General features: G+C 36.4%; 2 protein-coding genes and 1 pseudogene across 3 annotated transcripts in view; all 3 read left to right on the top strand.

The window, feature by feature from the left end:
- The first annotated feature begins 719 nt into the window (after positions 1-719).
- LOC132114968 (4-galactosyl-N-acetylglucosaminide 3-alpha-L-fucosyltransferase 9-like) lies at positions 720-3,027 on the top strand. Its single transcript, XM_059523379.1, has 2 exons — positions 720-1,233; positions 1,719-3,027. The coding sequence occupies exon 2, from the start codon at positions 1,725-1,727 to the stop codon at positions 2,835-2,837; it is 1,113 nt and encodes a 370-aa protein (XP_059379362.1). The 5' UTR covers positions 720-1,233; positions 1,719-1,724; the 3' UTR covers positions 2,838-3,027.
- Positions 3,028-6,596: 3,569 nt separating this feature from the next.
- On the top strand, positions 6,597-8,095 carry LOC132115043 (cytoplasmic tRNA 2-thiolation protein 1-like; annotated as a pseudogene).
- A 2,736-nt stretch (positions 8,096-10,831) lies between these two features.
- The window catches only part of LOC132114967 (paxillin-like), a 29,793-nt gene continuing 21,375 nt past the window's right edge, over positions 10,832-19,249 (top strand). The window contains exon 1 of one of the 2 annotated variants that reach the window (XM_059523377.1): positions 10,832-11,120. In XM_059523377.1, coding sequence (XP_059379360.1) covers positions 11,108-11,120 — 13 coding nt within the window. In that variant the 5' untranslated portion in view covers positions 10,832-11,107. The remainder of the gene's footprint in view (positions 11,121-19,249) is intronic. The other variant, XM_059523378.1, reaches the window with a different exon arrangement.

The raw sequence follows: 19,249 nt of genomic DNA, 5'->3' as shown, positions 1-19,249 counted from the left end.
CTGACATTGATTACAACATAATCAGTTATTAATATTTCGTTGGTACTCTCACATTACTAACCGCATTAGCCTGTTGGCATATTTCATTGCATTATTATCACAAATAAAACAATTGATTCTAAGCAACTGTGCAATATGCTTACAAAAATTGTATTCATTTAATTAAGGGCGAAGATGTCAGATTTCCTAGGCTGAACATCACTTTTGGTCACTACTATATGGCAGCTACTAAACTTTCCCACTGACTGCAAAAACAAGTCACTTTTATGAATCTATTAAAATGAAAGAACCAGAAGGAAAACTGTTTATTTTAGAAGCATTCAATAGGAAATGGCAGACAGTTTGGGACTCATGTCATACAGGTCGACACTATTAACACTATTAAGCAAAATAATTCACAACTTAGGTAGAAAAGAACAAGTTATTTTCACACATTTACGAACAGGACATTCAAATCTAAATCATACTTTACACATTATAGGGAAACATAACACGGGATGTCATGAATTTACTATAACCAGCTTATTAAATGACGGTCCAAATTCAGGAAAGCAAATAAATATAGTTATGAGATTTATTAATAATAGTGGGTTATAGCATAAGATATAAGATGGTTTAGTCATTCTTTTAACACTCCAGGTGGCGGTATGCACCTTTAAAGTTGCTTTGTTACCCACCATTAAATCAAAAGAAGAAGAAGAATTATTTGTGAATGTGTACTGTGTATCTGTATTTCCTGTATTCTCCTGCGTGATTGCATTGCGTATTGTGTATTGCATATGTTCCCAGACTATCATTAACTGGCTGCTTAGAGTTACTGTGTGTTTGCCGACAGGATTTGTCTGACTGTCTGTGGAGTATCTTAAGGATATACATAGTGTGGATCCATGGGTCTATTCAGTCCACGAGTAAGACAATCGGAATTATATTGTCTGGAACGGACAAGCAGCAGAATGACTACAAGAGAGTCGTACCTAAAGTTTTGGAAGAATCTTTGACAAGCGAGAAATTTGAATATCTGAGACATCTGTTGAACTGAAACTGAAAATCTGTGACGTGCTGCTGGCAGCCAGTTAAACCTAGTGAAGGGACACATGTTTGATCACATCAGCTGTATCAGGTGATTTCATCGAAAGTTCGGGCATCTTCGCCTTCATTCCAATAGAGTTTGGACGAGATCGGGAGGAAACCCGAACCGGGATTCGAACTCGGTCCGCTCACGCGCAAGAGGGTGTGTCTGAACTCTTATCATGAGGTCGCAAGCGCTGGCTTTCCAGTGTTTTTTCGGAGTAATTTCCGAGCTGATACTTTTTAACTTCCGTCTTTCGTCATAGATATAGTGCAATCCTTTGGCACTGACTGAACACGTTGTCAATATACGCAACAAAGAACCAAATAACTTCAACATTATTTCAATCAAGGGCTCTTAAAAGCGATGAGGATTGTTTTTTATTTTATTTACTTATTTTTTTATTTATTTACTACTTTACTACTAATTTACTAGCCTACTTTGTTTCCAGACATGTTGCACTATTTAAATCTTATCTAATTGTACGACACATGTCAAATTTAGCTAATAACAAAACAATTAGCTTCCACTATCTGTGCTGTAGTTTTTCCTCACTTAAATTACATTCAAAATACCTTTTAATATCAAGTGTTTTTATTCTCGTTGGTGATCGAGTCTGATCTCTTCCCTTTTGTTATTGTTTTTAGAGCAGAAGATGTCAAGCATAAAAGGCTCATGGCTGTGCCGTTTGGTTGTAGTAGTGACATTGGCATGTGTCATCTCTATGAGCATCATGTTTTACAGGTTCTCGCCTTCTCACAAGTGTCCACTACCACTTCCTAAACCCAAACAAAACTCAGGACACAACTGTGCCAAGAGCAACATCCCTCTTTCTGATAAAGCAGAGGAGAAACCTATACTTCTGTTATGGACCTGGCCTGAAAATTATAGGTTTGCTTTCAACGACTGCAAAAAGTTTTACAATATTGATAATTGTCAACTGACGGATGATAGAGCTCTCTACAACGATGCAGATAACGTCATTGTTTATCATAGAAACATCCAATGGCATCTCTCCAACCTTCCTCCATCTCCTCGTCCTCTGTTCCAAAGGTGGCTTTGGTTGCATTTGGAATCACCAACCAACACCAAAAGGATTCCAGGTCTGGAAAACCTGTTCAATCTCACTCTCAGCTACAGACAGGATGCTGATATTCCTGTACGGATGCGCTTGATGACCAGGAAGAAACCTAATGAGGATTTTGTCATTCCCAAAAAGGATAAACTGGTGTGTTGGATTGTAAGTAACAATGATCCCTCAACAGGTGTTGACACAAGGAACGTTTTTTACAGGGAACTCCGCAAATACATCAAAGTGACTTTGTTCGGAAAGGCTTATTCAGGGCTTCTGAGTTACGACGACTACTATCCAACCCTGGCCAGCTGCAAGTTTTACCTTGCCTTTGAGAACTCCATCCACAAAGACTACATCACTGAGAAGATAAACGGGCCACTCGCGGCGGGGACCGTCCCTGTGGTGTTGGGTCCTCCGAGAAGAAACTATGAGAACTTTGTTCCCGCCGAGTCCTTCATTCATGTCAATGACTTCCCAGATGCAAAGTCACTAGCCGAATATTTGCTTCATCTGGACAAGGATGAAGATGCATATCGCAAGTACTTTAACTGGAGGAAACATCTCACTCCAAGTCCTCATTTAATATTCCAGAATCAAGAGTTTATTCTGGCTATTTGCACTGCGTGTGACTATATCGCACGACACAGACAATATAAAGAAGCTCACGATCTCTATGAGTGGTACTTCAATTGATGTCGCCTCAGGTTTTGGTGACAAATATTTTTAAATAATTCATTAATCTTTTCATCTGCAAATCCCTTTTAAATCACCTTTATATCATAATCATGAAGAAAAACAACAGTTATAAGTTAGTAGGTTTTTCCTCATATCTGTAATTGTTGTTTGCTGGTTTCTTTTTCAAATACAAATGTCCTCATATGCAGTTTGTTAGCAACATTATTTCTGTGTAATTACAGTTTGGTTATGTTTATTACATAAATATAAGGCAATGTCTTTGAACCTGTCAACCCAACTCTGCACTTGTTTTTAAAAAGAAGCAATTTGTCTATTTACCCATGGTCCAAAACCTTTTTTACACTCGTAAGCTTATTGTACACTCGAAATACAATGCATTTAAAGTACTGCTACCTCATGTTCATGATATTTTCGACGTAAAAGGTCAGATATAAAATATTTTGTCGCCAAGACAAAAGAGGGCACCAGAACTCCGAGTCAAACGGAAGAGACTGACGTTCATGACGTACGCAGCGTTAGTGACGTCACGTGCGTGAAACGTGATTTTATACTACAGCAGAGGTGTAATATTGATTGATTTCATTTGGAAAAATAAAATACATTACATAAAGAAGTCAGTTATTATGAATTCATATGAGAATGGTGGCTTAAATGTTTTGGACTTTGCTACATTGAATAATACATTTAAGGTTAATTGGCTTAAACAAATTGTTAAAAATCCTAATTCCATTTGGTACTTTATTCCCTCCAATATTCTATCAAAATTGGGTGGTATTCACTTTTTTCTTAGCTGTTATATAATATTGATTATAATTATAATATTTCACTGTCAGGCATTTTTATCATGGTCTTTGATCCACAAGCACAATTTTACTCCTCATAGATACTATATATGGAACAATAAGGATATAATATATAAACACAAATCGCTTTATCTGAAACACTGGTTTGATAATGGCATCATATTGGTGGATCAGTTATTTAATTTGAATGGTTTTCTTTTTACTTATGGTGAGTTTTTGGCACAGTATAAGATTCCGGTTACACCAGGGGACTATGCCAAAGTTTTTGGGGCTATTTCTCCTGAAGTTTGCATGTTATTTAGACATCAGACAAGAATTAACATCCATCAGTGGTCTCTGCCTAATTTAATGAGTTCTTATATAGGTAACATTTGTTTTTCTTTTAAATCACACAACTTTCTTTGCCTTACGTTAATTCATATTGGAATCGCCTGACAGACAATATTGTTTGGAAAAAGGTTTGGTTAATACCTAATAAATATTTGATTACAAACAAGGTTAAGGAAGTATCATTCAAAATTATACACAGGATTTACCCAGCCAAACATTATTTGGTAAAATTCAAATCTGACATCGATATAAGTTGCTCTTTTTGTGTTAGTTGCCCTGAAACTGTGGTACATTTGTTTCGGCATTGCCCTTTTGTAAAATTATTTTAGCAAAATCTATGTGATTTTATTGTGCAAAATATTGATCATCATTTTGTTTTGTTATGGAAATGTATTATTTATAATGTATTATTTGGTATGTTGGAAAACAGCAAAGAAAACGTTTACATGATCAATCTTATTGTTTTACATGCAAAATTTCATATTCACAAATGTAAGTTCTCATGCAAAAAACCTTGTTTTATTTTTTTTTTAGGAAGGAAATGGTGCATTATATTGATACTATATGATTTTCATTGAAACAAAAAGCAATTAAGGTGAGACACTGCAGGCAAAAACACTGTTTTTTCAAGCACCTGTCAATTTTGATATTTTGGGCTTTTTTGTTTTTCATAAAGTGCTTTTTCAAACTAGTGGAAGGAAAACATCCAAAAAACACTGTTAAGTGTTTCTTTTATAGCACTTTATCTGTTTGTGTCAATAGATTTCAATTACAATACATATTTTTAAAGGCCGTTTTCTCAAAATGAGTTTTTTCTTCAACACTGAGCCTTAAATCTCCACTTCAGTAGCACTTACACAAACCAAACTTGACATTTTTATTCCTGTCTATATTCTGAAGATTTTTACAGAGGGATTTGTTCATATACATTTTCCTTGATTATATACAACATTTTATTCCCCCCAAAATTGTGAAAATATATTATTTTCTGAATTATGGAGTGACAAAAAAACATAACCAGAATTCCCTCTGTAAAAACATTTGACTCTAATATATCAAAAAAATTAAACAAAAAATTTGGAACTGACTTCATCTAGTGTTCAGATTTTTGTACTAGACTTTTATGCAAATTAGCACATATTTCATTAAATAATGCCTCATTTGCATATTTAAACATAACATTTTTGAAAACTTGTAATACAAAAAATGTTTGCAATAATCAATGTAATCAATCAACTGGGTAAGTAAGGTGATAACTATTAGTTATTTTTTTTGCCCTATTCACCTGCAGTGTCTCGCCTTAAAACATTGAAAGTTTGTAAACGCTTTAATATTTTTATATAAATTAGTATGTGGATACAGCCCCCTAGTGTGAAATTGTTTGTTTCATCTGTAATGTTTGTCTATATCATGTATAATGTTTGTCTTATACATGTAATTTTGATTTTGTTAATTAATAAAAGTTTATAAAAAAAAATAAAAAAACTACAGCAGAGGTGTACTGGATTGTGTTTTAAACCAGGATACTAGTTTTATTATTCATCTTTAAATCGTCAACTCTTTGTTTCATAACGGTTTAACGCTCTAGTTTCGTAGGCACGTCGTCGTCTGTCATCCTTATTCTTTAAATGAATCACTCCCCGTGGGAAATACTTAAAGGTTTGTATTATTATTATTATTTTGTTAAATGAGTTTCATACACATCAAGTACTATTTTCAATGCATTTTAATGTGTTACTCTCTTAAATAATTCTGGAGTACTCTGATTCTCTCAAACGCTGTGAACTTCCATATTCCTTTATAGTTTCTGATAACTCTTTATCCCTTTCAGGCACTGAATGTATTTCAGGTATTAGTTTATTCACTCCTTAAGCGAGTAATAAACCAGTAAACAAACGTCTGCACGGGTTTAGGGTCATTTTGAGGTTTTCACCAGGGGTCCAGGTGCATAGAAATGCACTTTTACAGTTCAAACCAACAACTTTAATTCCAGTTGTGGGAAATGCTATTACATCTTTAAGTGCTGAACTTTAAGTTAATAATGCTTTTTAGTTGCATAAGTAATGTTATATATTTCTATTCTGAAGCATGTTACTTTAAGAGGACATATTCAAAGAAATATTAAATATATGTGTGTGTGTGTGTGTGTGTATATATATATATATATATATATAATATAAATATATATATAATATGTGTGTATATGTATTTTAGAAGGACCGTCATGTTCCTTCAATCTAAACATTTATGAAATGAGGTGGAAATAATACTAAGTGTCTGAAAGGGTTAAAGCAGGTGTTTTCAAACTAGGGTCCACAAGAAGGTGCAAGAGGTTTGTGGAAAAATACAGCAAAATTAATTAAATTAATTAATGAGATTAACTAAATAGATATATAATTAGAATAAAATAATAAAATTTAGAATATATTAGTTTTAATGTTTTTATTTTAATAATCCATCTAACATTACTATGCTGAGTAGAAAAAATGTAGTAATGACACAATATAAAATAAATGAGTTAAATTTGGTCTTTATACATATAGCTGCATTTCCATGAGCTTAGTCTGTGTTTTGATATCTGATATTTCTCTGAAATGCTCTGCAGTGTCCTGTGTGCGTCATCATGCCGGTCCAGTGCAGTAACTGTGTCCAGAGGCGTGCTGTGCTCAAACGGCCCAATACCGGACACTCTCTGTAAGGACTGCTTCTTCTGGGCGTTTGAAGAGGAGATCCATCAAACCATCATATCTGCCGTACTCTTTAACCGTGGAGAGACCGTAGCCATCGGTGCCTCAGGTGGAAAGGACTCTGCTGTCCTGGCTCATGTGATGAAGGTCCTGAACGAGCGCTACGATTACGGCCTGAATCTTCTGCTGAAGATCGTGTCTTATGGAGAGCTGTACGGCTGGACCATGGACGCCATCGTGAAGCAGGTGGGACTGAAGAATAACTGCACTTTCTGCGGTGTGTTTCGCAGGCAGGCGCTGGACTGAGGAGCCATGATGCTGAAAGTGGACAAGATCTGCGCAGGCAAGTGATCAGTGTCTTACACTGCCTTTACCAGTTTAATCAAGCATGTAAATAAATAGCATTGTACCATCTCAACCTTAACACATGTGCATTTCTTTCTTAAAATTTTAGGCAAAATATCACGTTAAAAAAAAAATTGTTTCATGTGGGAATGCATAAATTAACCTTTTTTTCAAATCTAAAACATTATTTAATATGACTAAATCATCATGAATATATTAGATTACACTTACAAAACCTTGAGGCTAATTTATAAGGATTTATGCATTTATATTTAGTTTTTCCTGTTTCATCTCTAAAATTATTCTGAAACACTCAAATAGTCTGAACTACTATAGAATGGAACGGGACAAGGATAGATCAAAAATCATCCTTGTAAATAAAGGAAAAGTTAAATAGTTAACACTTCTCTTTTATGCATGACCAAGCCTGTAAAATAAAAAATACATGTAACAGACCAGATCTGATGCTTTTCGGCCCTTATTTCCAAGCTGCACACAGAAAAGTAAAAATAAACAAGTATATAAATAAATAAATATTCAAATAGATTTTTAAATATGCAAGTTTGGTCCTCCATACATACATTAAAAAAAAAAAAGATAGAAAGAAAGAAATGAATTTTTTAAGGCTGACTGATGTTTTTTTTATTGATCAGGTCACAATGCAGACGATGTAGCAGAGACGGTGCTGATGAATGTCCTGCGTGGAGACATCGCTCATCTCCGCCGCTGCACCTCCATCAGCACGGCCAGCGACGGAGAGGGAGCCATCCCACGCTGCAAGCCCCTCAAATACATCTACTCGCCCAACGCCTACCGGGGACACGCTCGTGCCTTCCTCAAAGACCTGGAGTCCATCCGGCCCAGCTCCATCATAGACGTCATCCACACGGGCGAGACGCTCTCCGTGAAGGAAGGGGTGAAGATGCCGGTGCAGGGAACGTGCTCGCGCTGCGGCTACATCTCCAGTCAGGCCCTGTGTAAGTCCTGTGTTCTGCTCGAGGGCCTGAATCGAGATTTACCCAAACTGGGCATCGGGAAACATCACCGTCTGCACGGCAAAATTCTGGCTTTTTTATCTCAGACACAGTGAACTGAATGTAACACATCTTGTGTAAATGCATTTGCTGAAAAAGCATTGTACAAACTGCTATTCAGAACCAGAGAAGCCTGTTTTAAAGACAAACGTGAGCTTTTCCAAGTTATGGCACGTTTATTTATTTAAACACTATGACAATAGAGTTACTTGTTTTTCAGGTTTTTTCTGACATGTAAAGACGAATTGTTTTATAGGTGACAATGACATGTAGAAGTTTTTTAATGCTTTTCAGTTTGTGACATGATAAAACGGATAATGTGATTGCACACACGTGATACATGATCAGCTTCCTCTGGCTTTCAGGTTATTCATTTTATAATATTTCATGATTATTGTTCTTTCTTCATTTAGCAGTGACTTAATTATAGAACTGAACTAAAATAAAAATATGTTTTTGTCCTTTAAATCTGTCCTTTTTGTGCAGGACATTTACACAACTACATGTGCATTAAATGAATCGTCTGTATTTTCAGGACCGCTTCTCTTCACTTGTGTCAATTCTCAATGTCTTTGAATGAGCCGGTGTTTAGTGCATGTACGGGGTCAGTTATTCTCAAGTTTACACAGGTATAGGAGAATTACATTCATTATCAACATGATCCACTAACCACACAACAAACACATACTGACCGTTTCAGCATTTTCCAAGAGAAATTATCCTTCTTATCGTATTGAAAAAGACATTGTACAATCGTGGCCAAAAGTTTTGAGAATTACATAAATATTGGAAATTGGAAAAGTTGCTGCTTAAGTTTTTATAATAGCAATTTGCATATACTCCAGAATGTTATGAAGAGTGATCAGATGAATTGCATAGTCCTTCTTTGCCATGAAAATTAACTTAATCCCAAAAAAACCTTTCCACTGCATTAAATTGCTGTCATTAAAGGACCTGCTGAGATCATTTCAGTAATCGTCTTGTTAACTCAGGTGAGAATGTTGACGAGCACAAGGCTGGAGATCATTATGTCAGGCTGATTGGGTTAGAATGGCAGACTTGACATGTTAAAAGGAGGGTGATGCTTGAAATCATTGTTCTTCCATTGTTAACCATGGTGACCTGCAAAGAAACGCGTGCAGCCATCATTGCGTTGCATAAAAATGGCTTCACAGGCAAGAATATTGTGGCTACTAAGATTGCACCTAAATCAACAATTTATAGGATCATCAAGAACTTCAAGGAAAGAGGTTCAATTCTTGTAAAGAAGGCTTCAGGGCGTCCAAGAAAGTCCAGCAAGCGCCAGGATGGTCTCCTAAAGAGGATTCAGCTGCGGGATCGGAGTGCCACCAGTGCAGAGCTTGCTCAGGAATGGCAGCAGGCAGGTGTGAGCGCATCTGCACGCACAGTGAGGCCAAGACTTTTGGAAGATGGCCTGGTGTCAAGAAGGGCAGCAAAAAAGCCACTTCTCTCCAAAAAAAACATCAGGGACAGATTGATCTTCTGCAGAAAGTATAGTGAATGGACTGCTGAGGACTGGGGCAAAGTCATATTCTCCGATGAAGCCCCTTTCTGTTTGGGGCATCTGGAAAAAGGCTTGTCCGGAGAAGAAAAGGTGAGCGCTACCATCAGTCCAGTGTCATGCCAACAGTAAAGCATCCTGACACCCTTCATGTGTGGGGTTGCTTCTCATCCAAGGGAGTGGGCTCACTCACAATTCTGCCCAAAAACACAGCCATCAATAAAGAATGGTACCAAAACACCCTCCAACAGCAACTTCTTCCAACAATCCAACAACAGTTTGGTGAAGAACAATGCATTTTCCAGCACGATGGAGCACCGTGCAAATAAAAACCCACTAATTCTGACAAACTCCAAGAAGTGATTATGAAAGAATGGGTTGCTATCAGTCAGGATTTGGCCCAGAAGTTGATTGAGAGCATGAACAGTCGAATTGCAGAGGTCCTGAAAAAGAAGGACCAACACTGCAAATACTGACTCTTTGCATAAATGTCATGTAATTGTCGATAAAAGCCTTTGAAACATATGAAGTGCTTGTAATTATATTTCAGTACATCACAGAAACAACTGAAACAAAGATCTAAAAGCAGTTTAGCAGCAAACTTTTTGAAAACTAATATTTATGTCATTCTCAAAACTTTTGGCCACGACTGTACTGTCAGCATTACTGTATTTTTTTTTTTCAAATATGATTCAAGTACTTTTCAAATGGAAATTATGAAAATGCAAAAAAAAATAAAAATAAGTAAAATAAAAATACATTTAATAATATTTTTAAATATTCTTTTTATAAACTGATTTTGGGGGATAAATATGAAATTTAACTGGCTTTATTCCAGTCAAAATAAAATTTTATATAACTGAATCAAGCTGAATTAATTTAGTTAAATCATTAAACCTTAACCCCAATTTATAAGAATCTGATCAAGTCAAAACAGCATCTTATGACTGCACATGATGATGCATGATGTGGCGTCTACAAGGGAGCAAATAAAAAATATTTCTTTTTAAATTGAAATTTTTAGTTTGGAAGATTCACAAGCATAGATACAACGAGAAGCAGATATTAACATACAAAATAAATGACTACTATGTTGATGTTGACATTGTCACATTTTAAATGCTGACAGTTTTAACAGTCGATGAGAGATTTTCAAACATTAATCCTTATTACTTTCCGAAGAAGTACATGGTTTACACCTACACACGACATTTAATTTTTTTTTATTGAAGCCTGGTATACTTAATAACATAAATATTACTACATTTATATATATGTGACTACATACATATTCATAAATATGTGAAATGGAAAGTTTTCGGCTGTTTCTCGACGCGGTTTCGCTCTTCGGCCGCCAGGGGTCGCTGTAGTGGAGTGAGTTCCTCTGTTCTGTGATGTGTAATGGGTCCAGTACGGTCCAGTCACACAGACCTGCGTCTAGAAGAGCAGGAAAAACTTCAGCAGAGACGTGTCTTCTGAAAACGAGCTTTTCACACTGTTCTCCAGACTCGGATCAGGAGCGGAGCACTTCTGGAAGCGCGCGAACATGGACGATCTAGGTAAAGACACCCAAATTCCCACATGTTGTTTACAGAGAGACACAAACATAGCGGAGAAATCAGACGGAGAGAGGCTAACTACAGTAGCCAGTGAGCTAACGCACAATATCAGAGATACAAAGTAACAGTTCCACTGACCGCGACGTCACAGAGATACAATGTAACTCTTCACGTTCCATTCTGCGGAACGCGTCATTAATCTGTTACAGTTACAAAATGAGTCCAGCAACTGTGTTGGGGGCTGTGGGAAGCATCTTTAGTCAAGAAATGTTGTTTATCTCTTTAAAGTGAATCTCGCTGTCACACATTGTTTGTCATTAAGTTTTTCGTTAATTATTCTCTTTATACATTCATTAAGAGAATGATTGCAGGTTGTGGCTCCATGAAAGAGAAGAAATAGATTAGAATCACAATAGACAATACCATCTGTAAAGACATGCGATTAAAATAGCACATTTGACAGGTATTTTTGCCTCACTGGAAAATGCATTCCAAATGGAGCTTCATTTGAACATGTTTAAATACTCTGTGAAGAAAAAGTGAGGGCCTACTGATGAGTTTTCACAGACCTGTCAAGCTTTTCATTTCAAGCTAGTTTGCTGATTTGTTTGTACTCGGAACAGAACTGTTTTGAGTGATTGATTCATAATAGATGAAAGACTGTAAAGCTTTATTTTTACTGATTTTGTGAACTGCTGGACAGATGATAACTCAATGAACTCCATGTAGATGGGCGTGTCCTCTTGGGGATGAACTGGCCCCGCCCACAGCCACCCACATCCCACTGCTGGCCATAATCCATAATGCTTCTTCAGTTAAAAAAAGGTCCTTCTCCTGTATTCCTCTCAAATCAAAATCTTGATCTGCACAGATTTCTCTTCTGATTCAGATGAGATGACCTTTTCACTGGAGAAAGCAATGGATAAAAGACTCTTAATGATTGATTTGTTTTTGACAAACACACAGCTTTAGTCATGAATTGATGGACTGGAGTCTTGGTGAGGTAAACTGTTCTTTTAATGCCAAAAAGCATAGGCTGATAAGCTCAGTTATTTTGCTGTCTAAACTATGCATTGCCTGTTATTACACGGCTCTCACTCTTGATTGGTCAGTTTCAGCACAACACTGTAACACAGCACACACACAGCCTCTACAGAGTCAGATAATAAAATAATTTGATGTCATGTCAGCATTTGCTCAAACAGCAAGGTAATAGGTTCAATTCCCAGTGAATGCATGAACTGATGAACTGCATAGCTTGGATTCAGTGTCAGTCGCTGGGATAAAAGCCTTTGCCAAATGCATAAATGATAATGTATGTTCGTTTCGGAAGTTGTCATGTGATAAGTGGGCTAATGCACAGCTAGTTGGTCATTATCACTTGATTGTGCTGCATTAATGACTGGCTGACTCTGACATACGAGCAACAGTTGCATGTTATTTCCAGTCTCTGTTGGCTGGAGAATGAGGTGATTGTGTTCAGAGCTGGTTCTGTCCCCAGCCGGAGTAACAGACGAGTGCGTGCCGGCCGTCAGTGTGTTTGAGCTTGAGTTTGTATCTTATGCTGCTCTTCAGCTTTTTGCATCACACGGTGAAGTCCAGCGCCTCGGTTTGGACTGGGGGAGAGAACTGACTCACTCGAGGGTCAAAGGGCGAATGAGAGGAGTTTTTCCAACCAGCTGCACAGTGGAATGCTTTATTAGCTTCGTTAGAGGTGATCAGTGTTTCGGATTAAGAATTAGCCTGCGGATCAGGCCAATTGACCTCAAAATATATTTGCCCATTTTATTTTTTTTCTCAGATACTTCACTTCTTCCATTTTAATGAGTTAATTAAGCTTTTAATAATTTGGCGATTTGATTAAGTGTACTGTACAGCCCTGCTTTTGATTTATTCATCCAAATTCTGTGACATTCTGCATTAAGCTGTAAATTCAGTGTTTGTGACTGTATTCTGTGTTTTCCATGTTGTGTTTGTGTGTAAGTGTATTAAAAATGAGAGCCAGAGGAAGTGATTCCTAACGTCCCGACCCCAACACGGCTTCCCTGAGCATGAGCAGAATTCATATAAAGCTCAGTATTCTCCCCTGTGGTGATCCAGAGATCTGTTTATGCTCACACACACACACTCGCTGTTAAAGAGGTTGTTGTGGTCATAACACACAGGTGCACAATGAGCTTGTTGTTCAAGTTAATGGTGTTCCTCATCTGGGCCTCATTGGACGAGTCGTCGAGGTAGTAATTTGTGGGGAATGTCAGAACAATGCTGATTTGTCTGTGTAAGAATTTGGCTTTGGCCCACTCAACCACAGCCTGCTGAAACACTAGTGCTGGATCAGACTAGGGATGGGCGTTTTCTGCAAATATCACATTTGAATATTTGAGCTCACAAAAAATGAATCTTCGAATATTCGTTTATTTAAATTAAGTTTAATGAGACAGACGTTATTTTTCAGCAACATTTATTGTTTCCGTCATTTTCCGTCAGCTTGAACATTACACATTGTGTTTTGTAGCTGAAAACCTTTAACAATGCGTGCAAACATACAAAAGTACAGATTAAAAGCAAAAAAAAAAAAAAAAAAGTGAACAAAGAAAAAACGTAATGCAGCCTGCAGCAATTAGGTTATTGTAGAACGTAGCCTACACTTAACTTTGAAACTTTTAAACTGTCAGAAAATCTTTTTTGCTTTTTTCCCCTATTGTTTTACATGTTCTTGTTAAGAACTAGGGGGATGTAAACATGATTGGGGGAAAGTCGGCTCCTTAGTCTGTTAACAATAAGGCCGGCCGCGGAGAAAACGTGCTCTGACGGCACAGACGTTGTTGGGACTCACAAATAACAGTGTGCTAATCGACTAAGTTTTGTGAAGCGCTTCGTGTTTTGGTTTCACCACTGAATGGGATACTCATCTTGTGGAATACATGGCTCCAGCAAGAACTGTTCCCACTCGTCTCGGCTGGACTCTCTGTAATCATCGCTGGAGAACTGGCTCAGCCTTTTCCGACGAGTGGGCATTGCATCTTCTTCATCGTGGCCACTGCATCCGCACCACTCGCATCAAGGAAAATGTTCTGATAATGTTCAAAAAAGGTTTTTTTCTTACTTCTCTCATGTTTTCATCGAGAAACCTGAGATGTTTGTGCCGAGGGTCTAGGGCAGATGCGAGAAGAGGAGTTTTCACTGCATTCTCCAAGTTAGCGGTGTTTATTCGTTGCTTGAGAGATGCCGCAACAATGTTCTTCAATTCGGTCACTTTCTATGATTCTCCACGGCATATTTGAAGTACTGTAGAAGACCGCAGTTATTTTTTACTTGCATACATCTTCAAATATGCCGTGGAGAATCACAGAAAGTGACCAAATTAGGTTTTATTGTGAACTTTTTTTTTTCTTTTTGCGAAATTCGAATATCATTTTTATTTATCGAATAATTAGAGCAGACCGAATATTCGAATGTTCGACTATCCGTGCACACCCCTAAATCAGACGCTCTTTTACATTTCTAGTGGACAACGTAACACAGACTGTGTTTTTTTTAAGATATAAAGCAATCTTATCTGTTTAGATTTGAATTCTGTCCTAATTGGGCACAAACATTATATGCGTCACCACATTTGATCAGCTGTTTAATTTCTGTGGCATCAAAATCTCATTCCTCACGTATGTTAAATATCAAACGTGGACAGAAGAGAATCATTGCATGAGCTGAGAAGCATCAGATATTGTCTGATCAAGAAGAAAAAAAACTGCATGCTGTATGTAGAGTTATGAAACACAAAAAAAATTTGGAAAGAAGTCAGTAAGATCTGTTAATGTTTTTGAAAGAGTCTCTTCTGCTCACAGAGGCTGCACTTGATTGAAACAAAATAGAGGAAAAAACTGTAATATTATGAAATATTATTGCAATTTCAAATAAACTTGTTCTATGTGAATAGATCGTAAAATGTAATTTATTTCTGTGATGCGCAGCTGAATTTTCAGCATCATTCCTCCAGTCTTCAGTGTCACATGATCTTCAGAAATCATGAAAATATGATGATTTGACGCACAAGAAACATTTCTGTTTATCATCAATTTTTAAAACTGTTGTTCTGCTTCGTATTTTCATGGAAACCAGGATTTTTTTCAAGTCTCTTTGATATATAGAAAAGTTAAAGAACAGCTGAAATCAGATTTTTTTCTTTTTACATTATAAATGTCTTTACTTGCTGAATAAAAGTAGTAAAACATTTGTTCTTTAAAAAACACGTTCACACATCATTCTAAATGGCTTTGATTTTGTCGCACAGCATTTTCTCTCTCTGTGCACTACAAAGGGTTTGTTACTATTTTCGAAAAAGGAGGAATAGAAGAATGACATCGCAGAGCCCCAGACACAGACTAAATTCCCCCTTCTCAACACACTCACACACACATACTCCTTCATGACCAAACCTGCCCTCAGACCCAGGTTTCAGGGTCTTGTCTCACTTCCTTAGGAAACCGTAGAGAAGGAAGTGGCTTTTGTTTTAGACCCACTCAAGAAGTTCAGAGTTTCTGAGATGAGTCCGAGAGGTGTTGGTGTGTGCTTGAACACAAATCAACATCCTGTCTCCTTCATTTACTCACCCTCATGTCACTTCAAACCTGTATGAGCCTCTTTCTTCTGTAAGAAGAAGATCTTTTGAAGAACGTTGGGGTGCAATCAACATTGTATGGACAATAAATACTGAAACTGTTTTTAGGACAACATTTGTTTGGGTTTTACAAAAGAAAGAAGGTCGTACAGGTTTGGAATGATTAATCGAAATAAATTGTGAAAATAGTGATTATGAAATTGCAAATGGTGTAGTGTTCAATTAAATAAATATATGCACTTCATGTTTCGGAGTGAAGTGTAGCACTGTTCATTTACACACGAGCAGCTCGTTACCTCCCGGTGTATCTCTGTGTCTGAGTTTGGGACACTTTAATATCATCTTGATAAATAAAAATTAGTAAGAGTAGCTTTAAGGGCTCCCCATCAAAATAAATAAGGTTTTTAGTTTAACATGGTTTGAAAATGAAGAAATTAAGACAGACTTAAATATTAGTATTGTAATTTTACAGTTGTAATGTAAAATCAAATTCTAAGTATTGCTGTTGTAAGTGATAATGTTTTTATTTTAAAGTGATAATATATTTTGTTTTTATTAGGTATTTTTATATATTATATAGTTACCGTAATTATTACTTTTTTTAAATTATTTTCTTTTATTTTGTTTCAATTTTATTTTATTTTATTTTATTTTATTTTAATCGTCATATTGATATAAAATCACAAAATGTTGGCCAAAATGGGCAGCCCTACAAACAAGTACAGCAGACTTGAAGTACTTTCAAATCACATTCAAAAAAAAAATAAATCCTTTTCAAAAGCATTTTTAGGGACTTGTACCCTCAGATTGTTGAGAAGTGCAGGACAAAAACACATCACACACATGACTGAAACGAGGCTTTTTATGAGCTCCATGAAGTATAACACGCAGAATACTTGAGGATTAGCTCAGCAAAGTTAGCGGGTTTTACCAGCAAATAGTCTTTTGACTCATTATTGTGTCATTTTTAGAGTATTGGCCTTCCTGTTTTCAATTACGCTCATGGAGCGACGGTGAGGCTTTGCCATGTGCTTGCCTGCTGTTATGAGGTGATTCAGATGAAAACGCTCGGACGTGTTGGCCTTTTCCTCTGTATTTTTTTCGAACTGTTTTCAATGCCCTCTCTCCCTCTCCCTCCTTGGCAAGCGTCTGTCCTGACACACAGCACTGATTGTTTTCCTGATGGCCTTGGATGTTCCAGAACTCATAGTTACAGCAGAATTCCTCCCACATGAGTGGATTTGGTAGACAGTCCCTGTCTAAATGTTGCACTGGACTCATCAGAGGTGTGTTTGAGACACACAGGGATGTACGGATAACCAGTAAATTATAATGCTTTCAGACAGTTATTGAAAAGCAACCACCTTTAGGACATTTTGTAATGTTTACATCCTTAAAACCAATGCAAATCCTGAAAAGTAATCACTAGAATTGCAAATCCTCAGAACATGATAACTTGGGATGCACTGCAAAAGATATAAAGACTTCTTTTCAGAGATTGTTTCTTTAATATAAGTGTGTTTTGTCTTACTTTTTAACTTGTTTATACTTCAAACATGGATGAATCTGCTAGAACATGAAGACAAAATACACTCATATTCAAGATACGGTTTATGAAAGCAAGTCTTAATATCAATCATTTTATCTTGTTTCAAGGATTTTGGGATATTTGAACTGGAAACAAGTCAAAATATATATTATATATATTAGGGATGGTTTCAGTTACTCTCAGTATGTGAATGCTGAAAGCACTTATTGTTTGTAATGTGTTTCTTTGTTCCTCTTTATTAGTTAATATTTGCTTGTTTTGAAGCTATATTTATATTTTAACAATTATTAACAAAGTTATTTAGATTTATCATTGATATTATTTTTTAATGTGCTCATATTTATAAGTAATTTAATTAAAAATGCACAAATAAATTTGAGATTTAAAGTCATAAAACTCATTAACTGATGAGGGAAAATCTGTTAATCATCTATAATTGGATTGTGATATTGATTAATAATTTTTTTTATATAATTATACAAGTAATTTAATTAAAGTGCAAGTAATTAAAGTCGGTAAACTCAATAATTAACCAGATAAAACTTTAAATAAATTTAAATTGAATTGTAACATTGATTTGAAATTATTTGTAAAAGTACTCATAATTATGTATAAGTATTTTAATAAAAATGCCCCAAAGAAATTGATGCTCAAAGTTTGTAAACTCAAATATAAATCAGTTTTAATTGAACCACAAATTGATTTGTAATAATTGCAGAAAGTACTCATAAGTAATTTAATAAAAAAAAAAAATTCAATTATTTTCAAAGTCTTATTTAATAATTAAGTCGCATAACACATTAATTAATAAGATTATAATTATAGTTACAATTATAATTGGATTGCGATTGCCTGAATCGAATCAGAAAGGATTGTGAGGCACCCATGGGTTCTCGGCCCAGTATTTCTGGTCTCTGTGGGTCTCTTACCAGGTTTAACACGGTGAATAATGAGTCAGCTACAGCTTATCTAAATAACCATCCAATCAGATCTAAGTGTGCGCAACAAGTTGTTCTCACTTCTGCGTAGATGTATGTGTCCAGAATAGACACGGGACCCCCAGTCTGCTTGGCTTGAAGTCCCATTGGGAAGAGCTTTTATTTTGGCCCCCTCGCACCCCCCTCTTGCCTCTCTGTTATAAATATCAGAGTAAGTTGGTTAGATGGTATAGAGTTTCCTTTGGTGAGGTCTCCAGTTGTAAACAGGCAGAGTTGACCAGGACTCATAGGAATAGTGTATTGATTTGGAGAAATGTAGCATTGCATCAGTGTCTCATCAATGGAGTCTCTGCAGTGAATGGGTGCCGTCAGAATGAGAGCTGATAAAAACATCACAATAATCCACAGCACTCCAGTCCATCAGTTAACATCTGGAGAATACAAAAGCTGAGTCTTTGTAAGATACAAATCCGTTGCTTTTGGCTTAATTATCATTTATCCATAATATTGCTTCCTCCAGTGTGAAGGTCGTCTTGTCTGAATCAGGAGAGAAATCTGCACAGATCAAGCACCGTTTTTAAGCCAAACCAGCTCTAAACAAATATGTGTGTGGATTTTGATGTGATAGACAACAGGAGATGGACTTTTTCGCTGGAGGAAGTGTTATTTTGACTTGTATTTTAGGTGGAAGAGACTGTTTAAAATTAAAGTGTCTAAATGGATTTGTGTCATACAAACACACAGCTTTTCACTTCATGAGATGCTATCTGATGGACTGGAGTGCTGTGGATTACTATGATGATTTTATCAGCTGTTTGTGACGTATTAAAGTGCTCCTATTACGTTTTTTCGAATATTGCCTTTCATGCAGTGTGTAATGTAGCTCCCAAAATAAAGTATTAGATCTGAACATCCTAAACAAGTCGTTAGTAATTCGAATCCACATTTGCATAATCCCTGTCTATGTTCCACATTGGCTGTCCGAGAACAATTTAACCCCGCCCACAAACACTTTATTTCACTG

The sequence above is a fragment of the Carassius carassius genome, chromosome 34 (assembly GCF_963082965.1).
Source record: "Carassius carassius chromosome 34, fCarCar2.1, whole genome shotgun sequence".
Classification (NCBI taxonomy): Eukaryota; Metazoa; Chordata; class Actinopteri; order Cypriniformes; family Cyprinidae; genus Carassius; species Carassius carassius.
Note: the sequence above shows the minus strand (reverse complement) of the source record. Positions and strands in the feature narration are given on the sequence as shown.